The sequence below is a fragment of the Drosophila miranda genome (assembly GCF_003369915.1).
Source record: "Drosophila miranda strain MSH22 chromosome Y unlocalized genomic scaffold, D.miranda_PacBio2.1 Contig_Y2_pilon, whole genome shotgun sequence".
NCBI lineage: Eukaryota > Metazoa > Arthropoda > Insecta > Diptera > Drosophilidae > Drosophila > Drosophila miranda.
The window spans coordinates 22,831,389-22,853,341 of NW_022881614.1; the positions used below are offsets into that span (position 1 = coordinate 22,831,389).

Here is a 21,953-nt window from a genome sequence, read left to right on the forward strand (position 1 = left end):
TTCGCAATATCAACGCATCTTTTGGCATGACGAACACAACCAAGTAGCTGAGTATTATCTCAACACAGTTACGTTTGGAACCGCTTCAGCTCCTTACACAGCCATTCGCGTCATACATCAACTGGCGCAGGATGAACGAGACCGATACCCACTCGCGGAAAGGGTCCTTCGACACGAAATATACGTGGACGACGTACAAAGCGGAGCTTCCACTCGCGAAGGAGCATTAGAAATTCAAAATCAATTGATCGGAGCCTTACGATCAGCAGGAATGGAGCTTCGAAAGTGGTCTGCGAATGACGCTTCTCTGCTACAAGACATACCTCCAAACCATTTATCTCATAAGACATTATTAGAGTTTGAGTACCAAGATCCCGTTAAAACCTTAGGCCTCTATTGGCATCCACATCAAGACTATTTTGGGTTCAAGATAAATTTTGAAATCAGTCACGCACATACTAAACGTTCTTTACTTTCCACAGTCGCCCGACTGTACGACCCATTAGGTTTCATCACGCCCTGTGTCATGACCGCGAAGGCGATACTCAAGGACTCATGGATGGCCCGCATCAAACGCAACGATGGCAGCCTAGCACAACTGGACTGGGATGAACCGCTGCCAACCGAACTGCTTGATAGATGGCAGGGATTCATACAGAACTTGCCATATGTCGAGCAAATTCAAGTACCACGATGGCTGCGCTTCAACATCCACGAGCTTGCGTCATTACAGCTACATGTTTTCTGCGATGGATCATCACTGGCGTATGCAGCATGTGCATATATTCGTGCAGAGCTACCAAACGGAATGATTCAAACTCATTTGCTAGCTGCACGCAGTCGAGTCACACCCACGAAACCGATCACAATTCCACGAGTCGAACTTTCGGGTGCGCTGCTGGCAGTTAAACTGGCAAAATGGATCCGGGACCAACTTCGCACTGCAGGACCACCTATGGCAACCTTCTATTGGTCAGATGCTACTATCGTTTTGTTTTGGATAAATGGAGATCCCCACCGATGGCAAACCTTTGTGTCAAATCGCGTTGGACAGATTTTGGAGCATAGTACATCAACTCAGTGGAGACATGTACCTACTGCGGTAAACCCAGCGGACTGCGCAACTCGTGGCTTAAAACCACAAGAGTTAGCAGTACATCCATTATGGTGGTCTGGACCATCATGGCTACAGCAGCCGGAAAGCCAATGGCCGGCAAACGGAGTTCCCAGTCAGGACATCGACAGGACTATAATCGAGGAGAAACCATCAGTTTTGTTCCAAAATGCTGTGCAAGTCTCGGAGCCTCCAGAAGCCTTCATCCAAAACTCGTCCTCATACGACAGGTTAATATCAGTATCATGGCATATGTTCTACGGTTTATACATAACATTCAAGCCAAAGGGGACAAACTGTCTGGACCACTGAGTGTGCAGGAGCTCGACAACGCTTTAATTCATCTCGTTTGCAGCATTCAACAGGAGGTCTACGCGACAGAGATATTGAGGTTGAAGGGAAACAAGGCACTATCGGGCACACACAAGCTGTGTCAATTATCCCCATTTCTAGATGACCAACAAATTCTACGAGTCAGAGGTCGACTGCGAAATGCAATGCACCTTCCGATAAGCCAGCGACAACCAATGATCATTCCCAATCATCATCATTTTACCGATCTCGTCGTGCGTAATGCCCACCGTCTCGCACTCCACGGCGACACCGAATTAACGCTGGCCACTATTCGACACAAATTCTGGATAGTCAACGGAAAACAAACTGTCAAACGCATTCTTCGACAATGCGTCCGATGTTTTCGTCACCGACCGAAACCAGCAGCACAATTGATGGCCGATCTTCCCCTACATAGAGTCAATACGCCAACTCGTGCATTCATCGCCACCGGAGTGGACTATACAGGCGCGTTCGAAATTCAAGCATCCAGATTCCGTGGACACACAAACTACAAGGCGTATATCGCAGTTTTCATCTGTTTGGCTACAAAGGCAATTCATCTTGAAGCGGTCACGGGCTTAACCACCGAACACTTTCTCATGGCCCTACAACGTTTCATCGCGCGTCGGGGCTACTGTCAACACATGTATAGCGACTGCGGCACGAACTTCATTGGTGCCGACCGGGCTCTTCAAACCTGGCAAATACATTTGAAACGAGAGCTACCCACAACTGTAATACCTGCTTTAGCGGCCCGAAACGTCCAATGGCATTTTAATCCACCGCATAGTCCTAATTTCGGAGGCCTTTGGGAGGCAAATGTAAAGTCTGTCAAAACACATCTCTATCGAGCCTTTTCAGGATATAAAATGACCTACGAACAACCTACCGTGCTAACACAAATTGAAGCCTGTTTAAATTCCAGGCCATTATGTCCACTAAGCGCGGAGCCGGAGGACCTAGCTGTCCTCACCCCGGCACATTTTCTTATTGGAGATTCATTATTAGCACCGCCGGATGTAACGACAGGGGATGTTCCACTCACAGTCCAATTTCTGGAAGGACAGAAAATGATCCGGCAATTTTGGAAACGTTGGAGTTCGGATTGGCTATCACATCTTCAAGCCCGTCCAAAGTGGCGACATGAAACCGACAATCTACAAGTCAGCGATCTAGTAATTGTCAAGGATGACCGACTGCCACCCAACGAGTGGAAACTGGGAAGGATAATAGAAGTTTACCCTGGAGCTGACAGTTTAGTCAGAGTCGCAACTGTTAAAACAGCATCAGGCGTATACAAACGATCGGTCTCTAAACTATGTCGGCTACCGGTGCCACAGACCTCAGAATAATCCTACCACCGTTGCTAGCTCTATTCGACCATACATGTACCATAACGAACACTTTATTTATTCACAGAGCATTCACATGTGACATCCTTTGGTTTCTAATACTGGTCCCAGTATTGGGGGCGGCATGGACGGTTTTCTAAGGGTTAAACTACAAAGAGAGTGAGAGCGCTCTAACTGCGATTGCCCACTCGGAGAACGGCGTCGTTTCATGCTAGGGCGGCGTAAACTCGTTTCCGATCACCATGAAGAGTCTTTCGTTTGCGTTTCGACGAAATCACAACGACAATTAGCAGTTGCAGCCGGCCGCGCTTAAACCCGTATTACATTGTACTCTATACGCGATTAAGATTAAAGTTTAAGTTGATTGAAGTCCAAATGAATAAATCTCGAATTGTCTATATCGTGTAGTACATTATTAAACGCAAAGATTCCCCAGAGCATTTCTGCTCAACATTGAAATCTCGTATCGAGGATTTCACACCACTAACAATATAACCAAAGCTATTAAATTAAGCACGAAACTCCTAGATATTCAGAATTACGCTGAATTTAAAGAAACCATATTAAAGAATCATAAAGGCTTACTCCATCCAGGGATAGAGAAAATTATCAAAAACTAATCCAAAACATCATAAACGAATGTCCTACTTGTAATATTGCCAAAACAGAGCATAGAAATACGAAGTTGGCATTCGAAACTACACCGGAAATACTGAACATCAGAGAGAAATACGCCATAGATTTCTATATGGTTGGTAACCAACAGTTCCTATCATGTATTGACGTATACTCGAAGTTTGCCACTCTTGTAGAAGTAAAAAGTCGTGACTGGTTAGAAGCAAAAAGAGCCATCATGAAAGTTTTTAACGAGATGGGCAAACCAATTGAAATCAAAGCCGATAAAGATTCAGCTTTTATGTGCACAGCATTGCAAGCATGGCTGAATGCGGAAAACGTCAAAATAGAGATCACTTCCAGCAAAAATGGAATATCTGACGTAGAAAGATTTCATAAAACAGTAAATGAAAAATTAAGAATAATATCTAGCGAGGATAACCCAGAAGATAGATTCACGAAGTTTGAATTAATTCTTTATACTTATAATCATAAAATCAAACATAATACCACAAATAGGACACCAGCTGATATATTCATTTATGCAGGCTCACCTGATTATGACACCCAACTAAATAAAGTGAATAAAATCACTCAATTAAATAAAAACCGCATTGAGTATGAAGTAGATACCCGCTATAAACTATCACCTCTAGTTAAGTCTAAGGTAACAAATCCTTTCAAAAGGACGGGCGAAATTAGACAGGTAGACGAAAAACATTATGAAGAAAAGAATAGGGGTAGGAAAATAACTCATTATAAATCAAAATTCAAGAAAAAGAAGAAATCTAATAGAAGCAAATATAATAATTCCAGAGAAACCGAGGAAGTTAATGGAATCGGCGAACTTCAACACAATTAAAATCCTCATCTTCCTCATAATTACCATCGTAATGGCACAGGGCCAAAACATAGAAATAAATCCTATAAAATCCCAAAACGGATATATGATATTCAAAACTGGATCGATTAACATACCTATCAATTACGAATACCATTATCTAACTGATAATGTAACTAAAACCGAAGAACTATACCAAAATTTATTAATGCAAGCCACTAAATTCCAGGACATAATCCAAATAAAATATCTAGTAGACAAATTGCAAAGAGAAATGAACGGGCTAAAAATAACCAAAAGAAATAAAAGAGGCCTAATCAATATAGTAGGAACAGCCTACAAATATCTCTTTGGAACACTAGATCAGGAAGATAAAGTCGATTTGGAACAAAAAATAGAAAATTTAGCCAGCCATAGCATTCAAATGAATGAACTAAATTTGGTGATAGATGCAGTTAATAGCGGAATAAACGTTATGAACAAACTAAATGAAGAAAAAGACAGGAATCAACAAATAGAAATTTTGATATTCAATCTACAACATGTCACAGAATATATCGAAGATATAGAACTAGGTATGCAACTAACTAGGCTCGGTATATTTAATCCAAAATTATTAAAACAAGACTACCTGGAACAAAAAAATTCTGAGAAAATACTAAATATAAAAACCTCCACATGGCTAAAATCCGATACCAACGAAATTCTAATAATTTCCAACATTCCCAAAGACATTACAAAAGTACCAATCTATAAAATCGTTCCGTATCCAGACGAATTAGATAACATGTTAACAGATATGACATACGACAAGTACTACATAAAAAATGAAGAAGTATTTGTTAAAGAAACTAGATTGAAAACCAATGACAATTGTATAAAAGGAATTTTAATGCAAATTCCCACTAAATGTCCATATTCCAAAACTTTTCAAAACTTTCAAATAAACTTTATTGAACCCAATATACTAATCACATGGAATCTTCCAAAAACAACGCTAAACCAGAATTGTGTAAACCAAGAAATCTTAGCGGAAGGAAATACCATTATAAAAATCTACAACTGTTCAATCCAATTAAATGAATTTACAATATCAAACACAATGTTAGATTTTGCCCAGAATGTTTATGTCAACAACAACATAACTAAAATAAAACCACTGTCGTATGTCCAAACTAATGAAATAATTATGCAATACACCAAATATAGTAACCTATTACAAATAAGTCTACTAATTTCATTTGTCATAATTATATTAGTACTACTAAGTTATGTAGCTGTTAAATTTAAGAAAACTTCTAAAAGAGTCACGGTTAAATGTATTAACCCTATAATAGAAGCAGAAGAGGAACCAACCTCAGCCACCGCACTTGACACCCTGTCACTATACCCGAGGGTAATCGCCTAGGGACAGGCTAATAACAAACGTTGGGGGAGTGACATATCCATAATTCCCCACATCCCATACACATTATGTTTATGTACAATTCATCCACCCCATCCACACAAGTAACAGGACCCCACTCAAGAATCAATAACTGTTTCTTCCCATACTCCAAGCTAGGGCCCCCCATAATATAAACAATGGACCACATTGTTTCATCAACATTAGAATCACGCCACTCTCGAGAAATCGATTCTTTAGAATCACGCCACTCATGAGGACCAATCAAAGCTAGACATAAAACCAAGGAGTATCACATTCCTAGCTCCGTCATGTAATGCAACACCGATCGCCAGCAGTGGATGCCTTTCATCAAAGCCGACGCATCCCCAAATATCGATCCAGGCGCGTACGCCACCGACACGAAGATGCAGCCGAGGAAAGCAACGCCCGAAGCCAGAGTCGGGAGTTCCAAGAGAAGGGCTCATGGAAACTAGCCAGCAGCAGAGAGATCAGTTCCGTTTGAGACAAGCAGACGTAAAGTTAAGTCGGGGAATTCAACCAATCTTGTGACATAAAGAAATTAAGTACTAAAAATAAAATCTTTTTTAAAAACTAAATTTCGAGTTGCGGATATTTAACTATATGTATGTGTGTATATAGCATACTCTATATAGAGGAGTGTGTGTGCGCACTGTATGTATACCAATTTCAATCAGGCAGCATCGTAAACAAAATACAAGCTGAAAACAATCCATTAGCTGCCCCACAATGCTGGCCATTGGAAGTCGGCCGTCGTCGTCGTCATCGCTGGAGTTGTTGCGCCCAGTGCGGCGAATCAAATTAATTAAAGCTCCCCAAAGAGGGGATCCCTGTGGGTTCCTATTGGATGGGGGAGAAAGAACTATGAGAGAAAGAAAGCAAGGAAAAGCTGGAAAGATGAACAAGAACGATACAATTGTCGTTTATTGTTTCTAAAGAAAACCGAATTAAAACGTGAAAGAAGCTCCACAGAAAATGAAGAAATGAAGAAATTCGAATACAGAATACTCTAACTATGGAATTCAAGAGATTATTTGTGAGTACCAAAGAGTACCAATAAACTACCGACTCTGTGGTGGGGTCAAGTACATATTTAGAATAGATATGTGCGTGTACTATATACATTGTCCGTTTCAGGAAGCTTTCAGAGCTTCCCTTCGCCTTCCCCCTCAAAGCCGACTCTGAAAGTCAGTATACCCCTCGTTGAAGCTGGGTAAAAGCTATAAGTCAGTGCCAAAAAGAGCAATTTGTTTGGGTCACCAGAATGAATGCATTTAAGGGCATCTCTGTGACAGAGAGAGGGAGGGTATACCGTATACCGTGTACGTGTGTGCACGTTTATGCGGTCGCTGCATTCTGCGCTGCAGCGCGATGAAAGAATTTCGTTGTAAGAAAGTGCCGCGGCCGCGGACAGAATCAACATCTTTTGTGTCACGTAAACGATCACGAAGAAGAAGACGTCTTGTGCATGTGCCTGTGTGTGTGTTAACCAAGGCTAATTGAACAGGGCAACCTCTGAGTGGAGCTTTTATGGGGAGAGATGTTATTAATTGCCAGGGGAAGCAAGGGAGATGGAGGGAAGAGACTGCTGCCACACCGAGTGGCGGGGGGTCTAAATGTAGGCCTCTGCAATCACATTAATAATATCAACAACAACGATAGAGACTATAGCGAGGCATTTGATGCTCTACAGTATCTGTCTTACATTTTATATATGCAGCTATCCAGAATCATATGAAACTGAAGTTTGGCTCTGATCAAGCATACATCCCAACATCTGGTCAAAGGTATCATACCCTCTGCCAGGGTATCCAGACCACCGCAACGGCCAAAGTCGGTTCTACCGTAGCGTGGGCGATCACCACAGCACCATCCGCAACATCATTATCAGCCCCAGTACCATCATCATCATCGTTAGTCTTTGTATTGTTCTTGTACCTTTATTAGTTTGCTTTTGTGCTGGACTCAATTTTTGAACTGACCCTCAACCCCCACACCCATCCCCGATGCACACCGCAGTCTTTACAGCCAGGCTTCAGTTATCCAGCTCAAGCTCTAGCTGTGTGTGTGTGTGTCTGGCTGCGGCGCCTCTATGTAGATTCTCTTATCTCCGTTGATGCATTCACCAGCAGCAACAGCAGCGGCAGAAGCAGCAGAGAAACTTGTTTTGTATTCTAGTTGTTATGTTATGTTATGTTCTCTCATTTCTCTGTCTCCTATATCCACTCGCCATAATACGACACAACTACAACTACAACGCCTATTTCTGGTCAAACTCCTACTCCTACTCCAGCTCCCTCACCTCTTTGTCACTGTTCTTCCATCTCTTTTTTTGCATTTGGCGCAATGCTAATTCATTTGCATACCAACAAACACAAAACACACAAACACACAACACATAAACACACTAAGCCCCTGGGTCTCATTCTCATTCATGCCGAAGAGCAAGCGTGCGAGAGAAGGAAAAGCAGAGAGGTGTTTAAGAAGACAGAGAGGGAGATGGACAGGGACAGGGAGGTGATGGTTAGGAAGAGTAAGGTGGCAAAAGAGAGGTGGTGATGGATAGAGGAGGGCTGCTACTAGGCTGTGCTTCTGTTGGGAAGGGGGTGGGCTGCGTGCAAGGGGTACACCGACTGATGGCCCTCGGCATGCTTCGTTGCATTTTAAGTTCATCTGCACACACACACACGCGCACACAATAGACAGAGAGCGAGAGAGAGCGAGACAAATATGTATTGGCGGCATATTGCCGCCTGACACTTTTTGCTCCTTCACCTTCCCTTCCCTCCCCTCCCTTCCCCTCCCACTCATTTGATATTCCAGTCGGGTCTTCTCTTCGGGGCGGACTCTTCAATTAAATTTAACTAGAAAGCAGACAAAAACAAATAAGAAACACAGAGAGAACAAATAAATGATATTTTAGCTGCGGCATATGCATAAGTAATTATTATTTTCCATTACTCGTACAACGAGTATGTGTGTAAGTTTTTTTAGCATTCCAATAACTCTTCTCTTGTGCTGGAAGAGTTGGCCATGCCGTTTCCTATCGTTTGCTATCATTTATCGCTGTTCATTCCAATGCATGGAATGCAACTTGTGCAATTATGTTCCCATTTTTGTGTCACACCCCAGCACAGCACACACCGCCCCCGCCCCAACTATCCTTCCAGAAGCGGGCATGTCCAACACATGTTGCGCTGTGGAGAGTAGAGGGCGATAATGAGTTTGCTGAATGATGATTTGAAAGTTATTTGGAGAGGGGTCCCCATCCCCCCGTACTTCGCTCGGTCGATGGAAAGCATCTATAAATAGAATCCAGATGATGCGCTGGGGATGCATGCTCAATGAGGGATTAACAAATTTATGGGAATTCCAGCAGCATAAAAGGGTGCGTGCCGGTGGATCGGGGGTAGAGATTGTGGAAGGAGCGACCCAATTAAATCAAAGAAAAATACTTGTTCTTATGCAAAATATATGCGATATTTGGAGAGTATAGTGGTTTTCATTGTTCTGTGCGATAATTGGGGACTATGCATATTCCAGTTTATATGGAATAAATATTCAATGATAATTTTAGGAATATTATCTTTGGAAATGTATTGTTATGATACCCTCTAATGATTCAACCACCGGGCATATTATGGGAGTATGATTAAATATTCATAATCAATCAGCCATCAATTGTCTGCTCATATTCCATTTTCCAAAGCGAACTTTCCATTTTCATGGAAAATGTCTGGCTGTCGTCTGTCTTTCAGTCTGTCCCGGGGGTCTCTCCAATTACCAAAAAAAGATCATGTGCATCTTGTTCATCGGGCGTTAATTTTCCCTCCAAATACAGGAAAAACAACAAAATAACAACAGCAAAAAAACACTTAACAGTTGTTTATGTTAATTACAGAGAGGGACGAGAAAGCGGGAGAGAGAGTGGCCACCACACACATAAATAATAATGCTCAAGGTACAAATTGTGCTTCAGTTTGGGCTGGGGTTTGGGTCTCGGGTTTGGGGCTCGGTTTTTGGGTCAGCGATCCCAAGTGAACGTTTAATTAGCATAGGCACAGCGCAGTGCAACACAGCACAGCACACCCTCTCCTCTTAAAGCGATAAAATATGTTTAATAAACTCCCATAAATTCCACTTGCAGATGATCATCATTGGACGGCGATGATGATGACGACAACGACGACAACGACGACGACGACGACGACGAAGACGACGACTGCGACTGCTCTGCTAATGAAGATGATGTAAACGAAGCCAAGCAGCACACTCTCCTCTTTCTTTCCACTTTTGTGCACCGAAACGAAAGCGAAATTTGAAAGCAAAAGAACAAACAAATACCACCACTGCCACATAATATTTCTCCGAATTGAAATCGAAACTGCATTCTTTACACACACACATATACATATACACATATCTGGGCAATCGCCAAACGAATCGAAATATGAGATTGTCGCGGTGCTTATCGGTCAGTGGAGACCGCCTGCTACTCCTGCTGGCGGCAACACTAGCCATCGCCCTGGTGCAAGCGGAGCGGGACTTTAACGTAAACGACTCTCAGGTGAGTAATGGGATTATGAAGAGATTAATGAAGGTTAATGAAGAAACATACTCAATCACATAACATCTAAGATTTTAGTTTGATTAAATGCGATTAGATTATCTTTTATAATCTCAAATTCGATTTTGGCGCAAAGAATCCGTTCTAGAACCGATCTATAAACGGTATGGAGCCATACTGTTTCCCCTTTTCGAGTGTGCCTCAAAACAAGAGTGCACTCTTACAAGCGTTCACTGTAGAACGAAGCTCTGTGTCTCTGGCCTGTCCCTTGCCTGCCTAACTTTGATGGATGATGCGTGACGCTTTTCATTTGAATTATGCAGTCGGCGACTCCGATTCGATTAGATTGTCGCCGCCACGATAATGGCTTGAGCACAGTTTGTCATGGTCGTCCTCCCTTTCCGTATTGTAGGTGCCTGTCATTGAGCCAAAGGATGTGCCCGCCTACAAGCAGGATCCCTATGTGACAGAGCTGATGGGATGCCAGAACCAGCAGAACGAGATTGAGCTCTCGCTGCTGTTGAAGAAGCACGACTGGAGCGAGTTGACGGCCACCAAGCGAGCCCATGTTCAGGCGAAGCTGGCCAAGTTCTTTGCCATACCCAAGGTAAGCTGCAGGATGTTCCATACATGTCTCAATATATATTGTTGTATGCCAAACAGGAGTTCATTTCGTTGGACTCGGTGTCGAAGCGGGAGCTCAGGTCCATGCACAAGCTGGCTATGAGGAAGGGCGGCAAGGGGAACAAGAATTTCGAGACTCTGAACCGTCGTTTGGGACGTTTCATGGTTTGTATTTCTACTACTGGTTCCACTTTTTGTTTGCTACGACTTTTGTTTTCTTTGCGCAGATCGGCTGTGGTCCAAGCTACTTTGTCATGGGTGAACCGATAGCCAAGCAGATTGCCCACCAGGTCAAGGATGGCACTATTGGTGCTTTAACTGAGGAGAACTTTGGTCTGTGGTTTATTTGGCGCAAGGAATTAAAATCCAGGTGGGTGCACGAACCAAACGAACCACAGAATACGACGGTTTAAATGGAATAGCTCTTAAGAAAGCTATTATACCCGATACTCAAAATGAGTATTGGGGTATATTAGATTTGTGGTAAAAGTGGATGTGTGTAACGTCCAGAAGGAATCGTTTCCGACCCCATAAAGTATATATATTCTTGATCAGCATCAATAGCCGAGTCGATTGAGCCCTGTCTGTCTGTCCGTCTGTCCGTCTGTCCGTGCGTCCGTCTGTCCGTCCCCTTCAGCGCCTAGTGCTCAAACACTATAAGAGCTAGAGCAACGATGTTTTGTATCCAGACTTCTGTGATATGTCACTGCTACAAAAATATTTCAAAACTTCGCCCCGCCCACTTCCGCCCCCACAAAGGACGAAAATCTGTGGCATCCACATTTTTAAAGATACGATAAAACCAAAAACGCAGAATCGTAGAGGATGACTATATGTTTTAGAATGTAAGATCTCAACCAGATCGTATAATTATTATAGCCAGAATCAAGAAAACAATTTCATTCTTTCTCGCTCTGTCTCTCTCTAACACACAGGTTTCATGGTCGGTTTTGCCAATTGCAAAATATGAGTTCAAGGATCTCAGAACCTATAAGAGCCAGAGCAACCAAATTTGGTATCCACACTCCTGTGATATCGGACCTTGACCGTTTCGTGTCTAAATTTCGCCACACCCACTTCCGCCCTCGCAAAGGACGAAAGTCTGGGGCATCCACAAATCTCAGAGACTATTAAGGCTAGAGTAACCAAATTTGGTATCCGCACTTCTGTTAGATCTCACTATAAAACGTATATCTCAGAATTTCGCCCCACCCCCTTCCGCCCACACAAAGGACGAAAATCTGTTGCATCCACAATATTGCACATTCGAGAAAACTAAAAACGCAGAATCATAGATAATGACCATATCTATCAGATTGCTGAATATGGATCAGATCAGATCATTTTTATAGCCAATAGGAACAAATCAATTTCCACTGGCTACGCAGCGCCCGACGTCACGCTCAGACTGATTTTCTGTCTCTCTCGCACGCACTCTTTGTCGTGTCGTTTAATATTAGCGGCGTCTGCCGGAGGAGAGCCATACTGACTTAGTATCGGGTATAACCGTAGAGTTGCGGTGTCCGCAGCAACTCACAACGTTCCCCCTCGTTTTATATTAGGAATGCATCAATCAAAGAAGAAATAACTAATGTTCATTGAGATATGACATTTGCGCATAAATCACACCGAAAGAATGTTGCCCTGACGATCCTCCTTTCAATTCTAGATCCCATCGCCGGCGACGTCAATCGGAGGGTTCTGGAGCCGACGATGATGACTACGAGTATGAAGATGAGGGAGAGGATGCTATGTAAGTAATACAGACAGTCCCTGTCTTCTGTGCCTCTTCTGAGTGTCTGTCATTTTATGTTCTATCTTTGGAACAGTGAGCCAAGCACGGAAGTTCCCGCGGTGACTACGCATGCGCATCGTCATCATCATGGAGTGGTGAGTGTTCCGATTGATTACTCAAGTGGTTATATGTACCTACTACATTCCCAATATTTATTTTGGTTCATTCTCTCGGTGTTTTTATTATCCGTTATCCGTTAATCCGTTTAAATGCGAATACTCCGAGGTTAATGCATTGTGGATGGTGTTGAACTATGTACGAGTATATGTATAACCAAAGACTATACAATACCAAGATGTTGCATGAGGAACAAATGCTTTTTCAATTTTCGTTTGACGCTTCATGGTACGGGCGCGCGGGGCTAGTACTTCAATTCTCTTTTACGCTACCTTCGCCTCCGAAATGCTACTCGGCTTCGTCAATGCCTCGGTCAGCGTCGAGTCGGTGTGAAAGCATGTCAGTGCTGCGTGCCGAAACCGTAGTGCAGCGTGGTCGCTGATGTCTTTGGCGCGGCACAGTGGGGACTCAGCCGAAATAGTCAAAAAATTTTATGAGTGCTTTAGATAAATTTAATGTACGCATCTAATAGAGAATTTTCCAATCGAATTTTCAAGATAGTTTTAGTTTAGGAGATATAAGCACTCAAAGTTTAACATTTTTTCAGTGTGCAAATATTTATTGAACTCATATTCACTAACTAATTTAGCAAGCTAAGACGGTCAAAGGTCCCACTGTGCCGCTCCAAAGACATCGGCGATCCGCGACCACCGCTTCGACGGTGCTGAGGCTCGAGAGTCCAGAATTATTTCGTTGCGGGTGAAGGCATTGCCGAACAGACGAAACCGTTGGGCAGCGGGGTAGCGGTAGAGACGAAGTACAGGCGAAAAGGGAATTGAAACCCCGCGCGCTCCACGTGCCTTTTAGGTCCTAATGTTAGGACCCGCCATAGAACAGCTTTTTGGTCGCTCATGCAACATCTTGGTATTGTATAGTCTTTGGTATAACGCATACGAGTCGAGATTCCGTTATTATTTCCGGAAGTCACAAGTTTTTTTCTGTTCGTTTTACAACACTGCACTTTGTTAATAACAATTCGCACAGCCACAAACACACAAAAAGAAAACACTTTACATGGAACACGGATACACCTACACACATACTATAGAAACACATACATGCATACATATATCCGATATCTACATTTCCTCCAACAACAAAAACAAAACACGCGCAAAAAAAATGTACATGCTCGAGCCAAGCCGCACAAATAAGGGTTACTTTTTGTTGCTTTTCTTTTGTTGTTTGTTTTGCTGCTGGACTGCTCAAAAATTGCAATTTCGTGCCCACCGCAGATTATAACAAATTAATTCGCTAATACGGATTTATATTCTATTTCTTTATTCTTCTTTTATTCCCGAGCATAAGAGAAGAATAAAGAAATATAATGTGAATGCAGCGAAACATTAATATAATTTGAACACAGTTTTTTCATAAATTTAACTTTTTATACAATTGAGATTTTTTTTATTTAACACGCGTACAACACATATTATTAATTATTTAAAAACTGCACTTACCTGAAAATAATAATAATCACAGATTACTTATTTTCACTTATTAAAACTCCGTGTGACGATTGAAAATAGCAAAGAACAAAGCAAAAGAGTTCTGTCGACGCAGTCGCAAAGAAGACGAAAAGATAAAACGAAGTTCTCTGCTACTGCGCACGGTCGGCAGAACCGAATTACGTTCGGCACGCGCGGAAAAGAAAGAAACAAAAGAAAAAACAAAGGGTTCGATTTGGCTGGCGTCAACGCCTCGATGACATTGTAGATGGCATTCGTCATCGCTCACTGCTAGTACTGCAGGGTATATACATATTTACACTATAAATAACTGTAATTCATCATATGGTGTATACGTTTTTTCTTCTCTTTTGCCATTTCTTTCTCGCTCTGTCTCTCTCTGTCTATATATCGCTCTCATTGTGTTCTCTCGTTCTCTCACTTGTTTGATGAATGTTTAAACTGAAATCGATATCGATATCGCCATCGAAATCCAAATACTAATCGTAACTAACAATCGAATCATCGACTAACCCAAGTCGGAGGGGGATTCTGCCTCTGCGTCTGCCACGCCCTCGGTGGCGAGTGTGGAGGAGGAGATCGAGGAGAGCGTCTCCAAGCTGGAGTCCGTGATAAGCAAGACTATTGAGAATACGAAGAACATCAAGGAGCTGGTCCCAGTGCTCGGGCCATCGTCCGTCGATGAGGGTGGTGCTGGTGCTGACGATGACGATGATGATGATGTAGAGGATGTGGAACTCCAGCAATTGGGCGCCGCTGCAGGGAAATTCCAGGAAAATGATGTGGACACCACAGCGGCTGCCGCAACAGCCACAACTGGGATGCCTGGCTCTGCCACGGACATGGACATGCCACATTCAGCACCGCTGATAACACCACACCCCACCCATATCGCCCCCCACCCCACCACAGCACAGCAGCAGCAGCAGCAATAGCAAGCAGAAGCCATTCTCACCCTATGATGCCACCTCCTCAGTGTCAGTGTCCTCCTCCTCTGTTGTGCCATCAATCGAAGCTGTTGAAACGTCTTCGTTGCCATCCATGTCCACCTCTACATCGGCCACAGGGACCTGCTCACCCTCATCCTCACCCTCAAACTCATCCCCATCCTCTCACATTGTTGCCATCACAGACATTGTATTAGACAACAACAACCATAAAAACAACAACAATACTCTAACAACTTCATCATCATCTGCATCATCATCATCTGCAAACACAACAACTACAACAATCACACCAACAGCAACAATGTCAACAACAACACTGTCTGAAATGTCGCCAAAGGTAAATGATGTCGCTTTTGTGTGAACGCGCCCGTGATTGTGTGTGTTGTCTCTCTTGTCTACTGTCTCTTGTCGTTGTCACATCTAAGCTGTTGTCCTCCCTCCCCCTCTTTATGTGAGTGTGTGTGTGTCTCCTCCAAACAGCCAGGAGTTAGCTTAGTTCTGTCTCTCTCTCTCTGCCTCTCCATCTCTTAATCTGTACTCTCTCTACAACTACAAAAACAGCAACAACAACACTGTCTGAAATGTCGCCAAAGGTAAATGATGTCGCCTTTGTGTGAACGCGCCCGTGATTGTGTGTGTTGTCTCTCTTGTCTACTGTCTCTTGTCGTTGTCACATCTAAGCTGTTGTCCTCCCTCCCCCTCTTTATGTGAGTGTGTGTGTGTCTCCTCCAAACAGCCAGGAGTTAGCTTAGTTCTGTCTCTCTCTCTCTGCCTCTCCATCTCTTAATCTGTACTCTCTCTACAACTACAACAACAGCAACAACAACACTGTCTGAAATGTCGCCAAAGGTAAATGATGTCGCCTTTGTGTGAACGCGCCCGTGATTGTGTGTGTTGTCTCTCTTGTCTACTGTCTCTTGTCGTTGTCACATCTAAGCTGTTGTCCTCCCTCCCCCTCTTTATGTGAGTGTGTGTGTGTCTCCTTCAAACAGCCAGGAGTTAGCTTAGTTCTGTCTCTCTCTCTCTGCCTCTCCATCTCTTAATCTGTAACTCTCTTGTTTTTCTTTTATATTGATATTGTATTTTTATTGCTTTTTGTCCTGTGTAAAACGAGAGTTGAACTTCATAAAAATGGCTTAACAACATCCCTGTTGCAGTCAGAAAAGACTTTTAGTGGAGTTGTGTTTGTACATAAATGTTAGCAAACTAGATAAAGAAGTGTATGTAGATATAGTTAATATATATGTATTTATAAATTGTACATATGTATATATATGCTTTTAGCTGCAGCTTAATTTGCGTGTTGACAGTTAGTGTTTGTAAACGATCCTCGAGCTTTGAATGAGAGCTGCAATTAATGTTGGAAAACTATTGCCCAAGGATGGGCACTGGTTCTTCGGCAGTTTATTCGGTGGGATACTTTTTATACCCGATACTCAAAATGAGTATTGGGGTATATTAGATTTGTGGTAAAAGTGGATGTGTGTAACGTCCAGAAGGAATCGTTTCCGACCCCATAAAATATATATATTCTTGATCAGCATCAATAGCCGAGTCGATTGAGCCATGTCTGTCTGTCCGTCTGTCCGTCCGTCCGTCCGTCCGTCTGTCTGTCTGTCCTTCCCTTTCAGCGCCTAGTGTTCAAAGACTATAAGAGCGAGAGCAACGATGTTTTGGATCCAGACTTCTGTGATATGTCACTGCTACAAGAATATTTCAAAACTTTGCCCCGCCCACTTCCGCCCCCACAAAGGGCGAAAATCTGTGGCATCCACAATTTCAACGATACGAGAAAACTAAAATCGGATGGCCCAGATTTTCGTCGTTTGCGGGGGCGGAAGGTGGTGTGGCGAAATTTTGAAACAAAACGGTCAAGATCCGATATCACAGGAGTTTGGATACCAAATTTGGTTGCTCTGGCTCTTATAGGTTCTGAGATCCTTGAACTCATATTTTGCAATTGGCAAAACCGACCATGAAACCTGTTTGTTAGAGAGAGACAGAGCGAGAAAGAATGAAATTGTTTTCTTGATTCTGGCTATAATAATTATACGATCTGGTTCAGATTTTGTACTCTAGAAGTAATAGTCATCTTCTACGATTCTGCGTTTTTAGTTTTCTCGTATCGTCGAAATTGTGGATGCCACAGAGCGGGCGTAAGTGGGCGGGACGAAGTTTTGAAATATTTTTGTAGCAGTGACATATCACAGAAGTCTAAATCCAAAACATCGTTGCTCTAGCTCTTATAGTCTTTGAGCACTAGGCGCTGAAGGGGACGGACAGACGGACAGACGGACGGACGGACAGACAGACAGGGCTCAATCGACTCGGCTATTGATGCTGATCAAGAATATATATACTTGATGGGGGTCGGAAACGATTCCTTCTGGACGTTACACACATCCATTTTCACCACAAATCTAACATACCCCAATACTCATTTTGAGTATCGGGTATAATTAATTTTAATCAAGCAAAACGCAGCAAAGGAAAAGACTGATAATATGGATTTCTGGGCTGTAACCGGTTGAGGTTTTGTGGTTTTTGTGGTTCAGGGTTAACAATTTGTAAAACCGAATGAAGGCAACAGGATTGCCAACACGAATCCACTGACAAGTGCAGTACCAGTCGAAAAGCAGCGCACTTCCTCATGAAGATCTGATCGGATCAGTTCAGATCAGATCACATCACAAGATTGAAAGCCATCAAGACAGCATAAGGAATAGAATAACTTGATTTAATAATGCTTTTGGCCTTGTCCGGCGCCAAAAATAATCAAAGTACGTTAGCTGTGCGGGGTTTATCTTATACGAGTAGAACTCCATATACATATGTATGTATATATATCCATATATCCATATATATATATATATATATATATACAAATAAATATTTGGCAGCCTTAATTTGTTGATTAAATTTTTTTGAAAATGGTAATCGCTTTCTTCTTTGTTGTTTTCTTTTGTTTCATAAATTTCCGATCTTTATAACGATCCCCAAACCGCTACAATACTCACTTGCCAAATGTATGCAAACATCTTTTTGATTGGGGCGTTGAAGTTCCGTTCCGTTTAATGGTTTTCAGGTGTAATGATTGTGGTGTTTGGTGTCAGGTTCTGTAACTGGTTAGATCACTTTCGCACTTTGTTCCAAATTGGGCTCAAATTTTCAATTTGTTTAAGGCACTCGCGAAGTTTCAAATCCAGACTACACAAATTCCGATGCGATGCCGATCTAGATTCCGATGATGATGGATGTCTATATTGCTTTTTGTTATCAGTAGCCGCTTATCACCTTGTTTTTGGTGTTTTTTACTCGTATTCTCGATGCGATCTGAACGCTGCTGAGCGTGCGCTTGAACTGTTCAGAATTTTTGTCACAAATTCACTTTTATACGGCCCTGGGTCTCCTCTCACTCTCTGACTCTGGGGCTTCGTGACGTTTTTGTATGCTGAACGGGTTTTGGTTTTGGAATTGGTTTCGCCTCCTCCACTACACTCCACTCCACTCCATGGCACTTGACGCTTTCGATGCTAAGTGTTACCGATATCGCGGTGCATCCCACTCCGGGAAGGGGCGCAAGAGCACGGAGCAACGTCTTTAAGCCAAATTGTCAAATTGCCAAATTGTTGGCAATGGTGTTGGCCGGCACTTGGCTTGATTGGCTTCTCCGCCAGCTGCTGGTCACGTAATTAGCGCCATAGGCAAAGGGACTCTAAACAGGAGTCGCAACTGCGGTGAGGAAAATGCGTCACATAGTCGTTCAATATTTTTGTCGTTTGCATTTAGCACTACGATTTTTATTTTGATTTCGATTTTAATTAAACTTTTCCATGACGCACTTATTAATCAAAGGCACTAATCCGCAGAGATCCGACAGCTGAGTCTTTTACGCACCGGATGGAATCACAGGATTGTGACATTTGGGTTGGGTAAACGGAAATTTCAATGGGAATGGAGCGAAGGAGTGGCGGAGCGGGGCAACACGGAAGCCGGCAGACAGGTAGACAGGTCGAGTCGTAAAGCTGATCGGTTAATTGTCGTCGCATAGCGATGAGTGAGATATATTTAATAAACCGAATCGGAACCAATTTGAAGATAATTATGTGCGCGAGCTGCTCAACTTATGCAAATCTCCGTTTGATGACGCATTAAACTACAGCTGCGTCTTCGGTCTTCGGCTTTACGCTTGGGCTTTGAAAATTGTCAACACACAAGTTGCGGGGCTCGAAGCGAGTTGTAGGCACTTGAAAATTGACTTTCATGCTTGAGGAGACTGAAGGTCGAGTGGGTCTTGAAATGGTAATGAGCTCCGCTACACTGAATTGGCCTGCCCTGGCCTGGCCTGGCCTGGGTGGGAGCCGTTGCCGTTGCCGATGCCGGAGACAAACAGAGCTGATTATTGGAGGAGGTCGCCCTTCCCCTCACACCGCACCATGCCACACGTGATTAGAACCCGATCAAGAGTCAAGAATCCATCTACGCTTACGCTTAGAGCCTCGATGCTGAACCCGATTGACAAGGCAAGTCTTGGTCCCGTGTCAATGGCCAACCGGTTGGGGGCCGCCGCATGCCAAAATAAAGCAAATGCCATCGGATTTATACAATTGGAAATCATTTAGCGAAATTGCCCATCAACACCTATCAACATCCATCTATCCAGAGACCCAAAACCCCACCACGGATCCAAAGTCTGACTCTGCCTACCTTTCTTTTCCTCTCCTCTTCGTTTGTTTGTCTGGGTTTGGGTATTTTTAGACGGGGAGCACAGAGATCTCTGCCTGGCACAACGAATTTCATTTCATTTAATTAGTTTCTTGAGCCGAAAGCCGGTCTGGAACGCAATAAGACAAATGGCTGGCGATAAGCGGTCCCCAGAGGCCGACGTCAACAAATGTCAGAGAGTGAAAAACAATATTAAATTGGTACTCGTCTTATCAAAAGACATTTGCGGGATTTGGATTATTCGGTATTATTTGGTTCTACCCTGATTACAGGCGACATTCCAGAGAGGCTCTCTAAGCGATCGCCAAGTGAATCATTGGAATCCCTTGAATTACTCGGAAATGCACTCGTTCTAATTGAGACAGTAATGTGGGTTCAACACCGCCGTGAAGGCTTCCGTGGAGGAGTGGGAATCAGAGTCGGCAAAGTGCTAATCAGCTTTGACTGGGATGCGCTTTCTGCGGGGCATTGATTCACGATTGATTCATTCTCGACATTCCCACAGGCGACAAAAAGTAAGAAAGGGGCACGTTTCTATTTAACCAGACCTAAACAGAGAGGAGCACTTCTCACATTGGACTGGGACCCAGTCACACGTCATCTGTGGATATAGGTGGACTAATTATCACTAGGTTCGTCACACGCCTGATCTGATGTCAGTGCTTGGTGTTTTCTTCGATTAAGCCTTAATTTGATTTTGTTTGGGCAAAGACCATCATGGAAATTTTGACAGGTCTAATTAGTAAACGGATGTTATTGGGTGTGTTAAATATGATGAATCTCATGGCATCAATTAAATTCCATTCACGTTTCGTTCTGGTCGCTTCAATACAGTGTTTTCTCAGTTTCAAATATCGCGCCAAATGATACTAGCTGATGGCTTGTGGCGCCCCCTATATAGCTGTGATAGTTTTCCGATAGTGACTCAACCAATTGGCTTGAATGCGCATTGCAGGATGTTTTAGCACGAGGGTACATTTGGATGCATTATAGACTATAATTTATAGTTCATTCTATTTTGTTACCTCTCTAGGCCATATACCTTGCCATGTTGGGAGATTAGTAGTCCATTGTAGATCAGTATTAAAACAGGGAACAGGGTGACCGTTTACGGTATTTTTAATACTTTTTGGTATTTTTTTAGGTCAAAATTGAACCGACTGCATATCGGTATATAATGGTCAATTTCATCAATCTATTATTATACCCAATACTCACCTCCTTCTCTAATATCACATTCTTTTGTTTCGTATCTCAACATTTAATTGATATCTTCTTCACCCACTTTGTTGGAAGCACCCATTTGAAACATTGGGACCCAAAGTATAGTTCATATTTTTACCGTAGGAAATTATATCTCCCTAATCAGGTAATAAACGGCTCCATAACGACACAAAATGCCTTGTTCTTATGTACCTAAACATTTTCCATAGACAAAAGAGAATTCTATGAAAACTATTGAGCGTTTTTATACCCGATACTCAAAATGAGTATTGGGGTATATTAGATTTGTGGTAAAAATGGATGTGTGTAACGTCCAGAAGGAATCGTTTCCGACCCCATAAAGTATATATATTCTTGATCAGCATCAATAGCCGAGTCGATTGAGCCATGTCTGTCTGTCCGTCTGTCCGTCTGTCCGTCCGTCCGTCTGTCCGTCCCCTTCAGCGCCTAGTGCTCAAAGACTATAAGAGCTAGAGCAACGATGTTTTGTATCCAGACTTCTGTGATATGTCACTGCTACAAAAATATTTAAAACTTCGCCCCGCCCACTTCCGCCCCCACAAAGGACGAAAATCTGTGGCATCCACATTTTTAGAGATACGATAAAACCAAAACCGCAGAATCGTAGAGGATGACTATATGTTCTAGAGTGTAAAATCTCAACCAGATCGTATAATTATTATAGCCAGAATCAAGAAAACAATTTCATTCTTTCTCGCTCTGTCTCTCTCTAACACACAGGTTTCATGGTCGGCTTTGCCAATTGCAAAATATGAGTTCAAGGATCTCAGAACCTAT

The 21,953-nt window shown here is 42.8% G+C and overlaps 1 protein-coding gene and 1 long non-coding RNA gene across 5 annotated transcripts in view; one reads left to right on the forward strand and one right to left on the reverse strand.

Annotated features, from left to right (window-relative positions):
• LOC117192517 overlaps positions 1–18,305 on the reverse strand; it is a 37,538-nt gene extending 19,233 nt beyond the window's left edge. Inside the window, exon 1 of the long non-coding RNA XR_004474361.1 lies at positions 18,224–18,305. This is a non-coding gene — a long non-coding RNA (uncharacterized LOC117192517). The remainder of the gene's footprint in view (positions 1–18,223) is intronic.
• The window catches only part of LOC117192481 (polynucleotide 5'-hydroxyl-kinase NOL9-like), a 52,221-nt gene that overhangs the window by 25,418 nt on the left and 4,850 nt on the right, over positions 1–21,953 (forward strand). The window contains exons 2-8 of one of the 4 annotated variants that reach the window (XM_033397180.1): positions 9,832–10,251; positions 10,664–10,858; positions 10,915–11,040; positions 11,103–11,245; positions 12,545–12,628; positions 12,705–12,765; positions 14,775–15,419. In XM_033397180.1, the coding sequence (XP_033253071.1) occupies positions 10,135–10,251; positions 10,664–10,858; positions 10,915–11,040; positions 11,103–11,245; positions 12,545–12,628; positions 12,705–12,765; positions 14,775–15,191 (1,143 nt within the window). In that variant the 5' untranslated portion in view covers positions 9,832–10,134 and the 3' untranslated portion in view covers positions 15,192–15,419. Of the gene's footprint in view, positions 1–9,831; positions 10,252–10,663; positions 10,859–10,914; positions 11,041–11,102; positions 11,246–12,544; positions 12,629–12,704; positions 12,766–14,774; positions 15,420–16,028; positions 16,056–21,953 lie in introns of those variants that run through there. The other 3 variants (XM_033397177.1, XM_033397178.1, XM_033397179.1) reach the window with 3 other exon arrangements.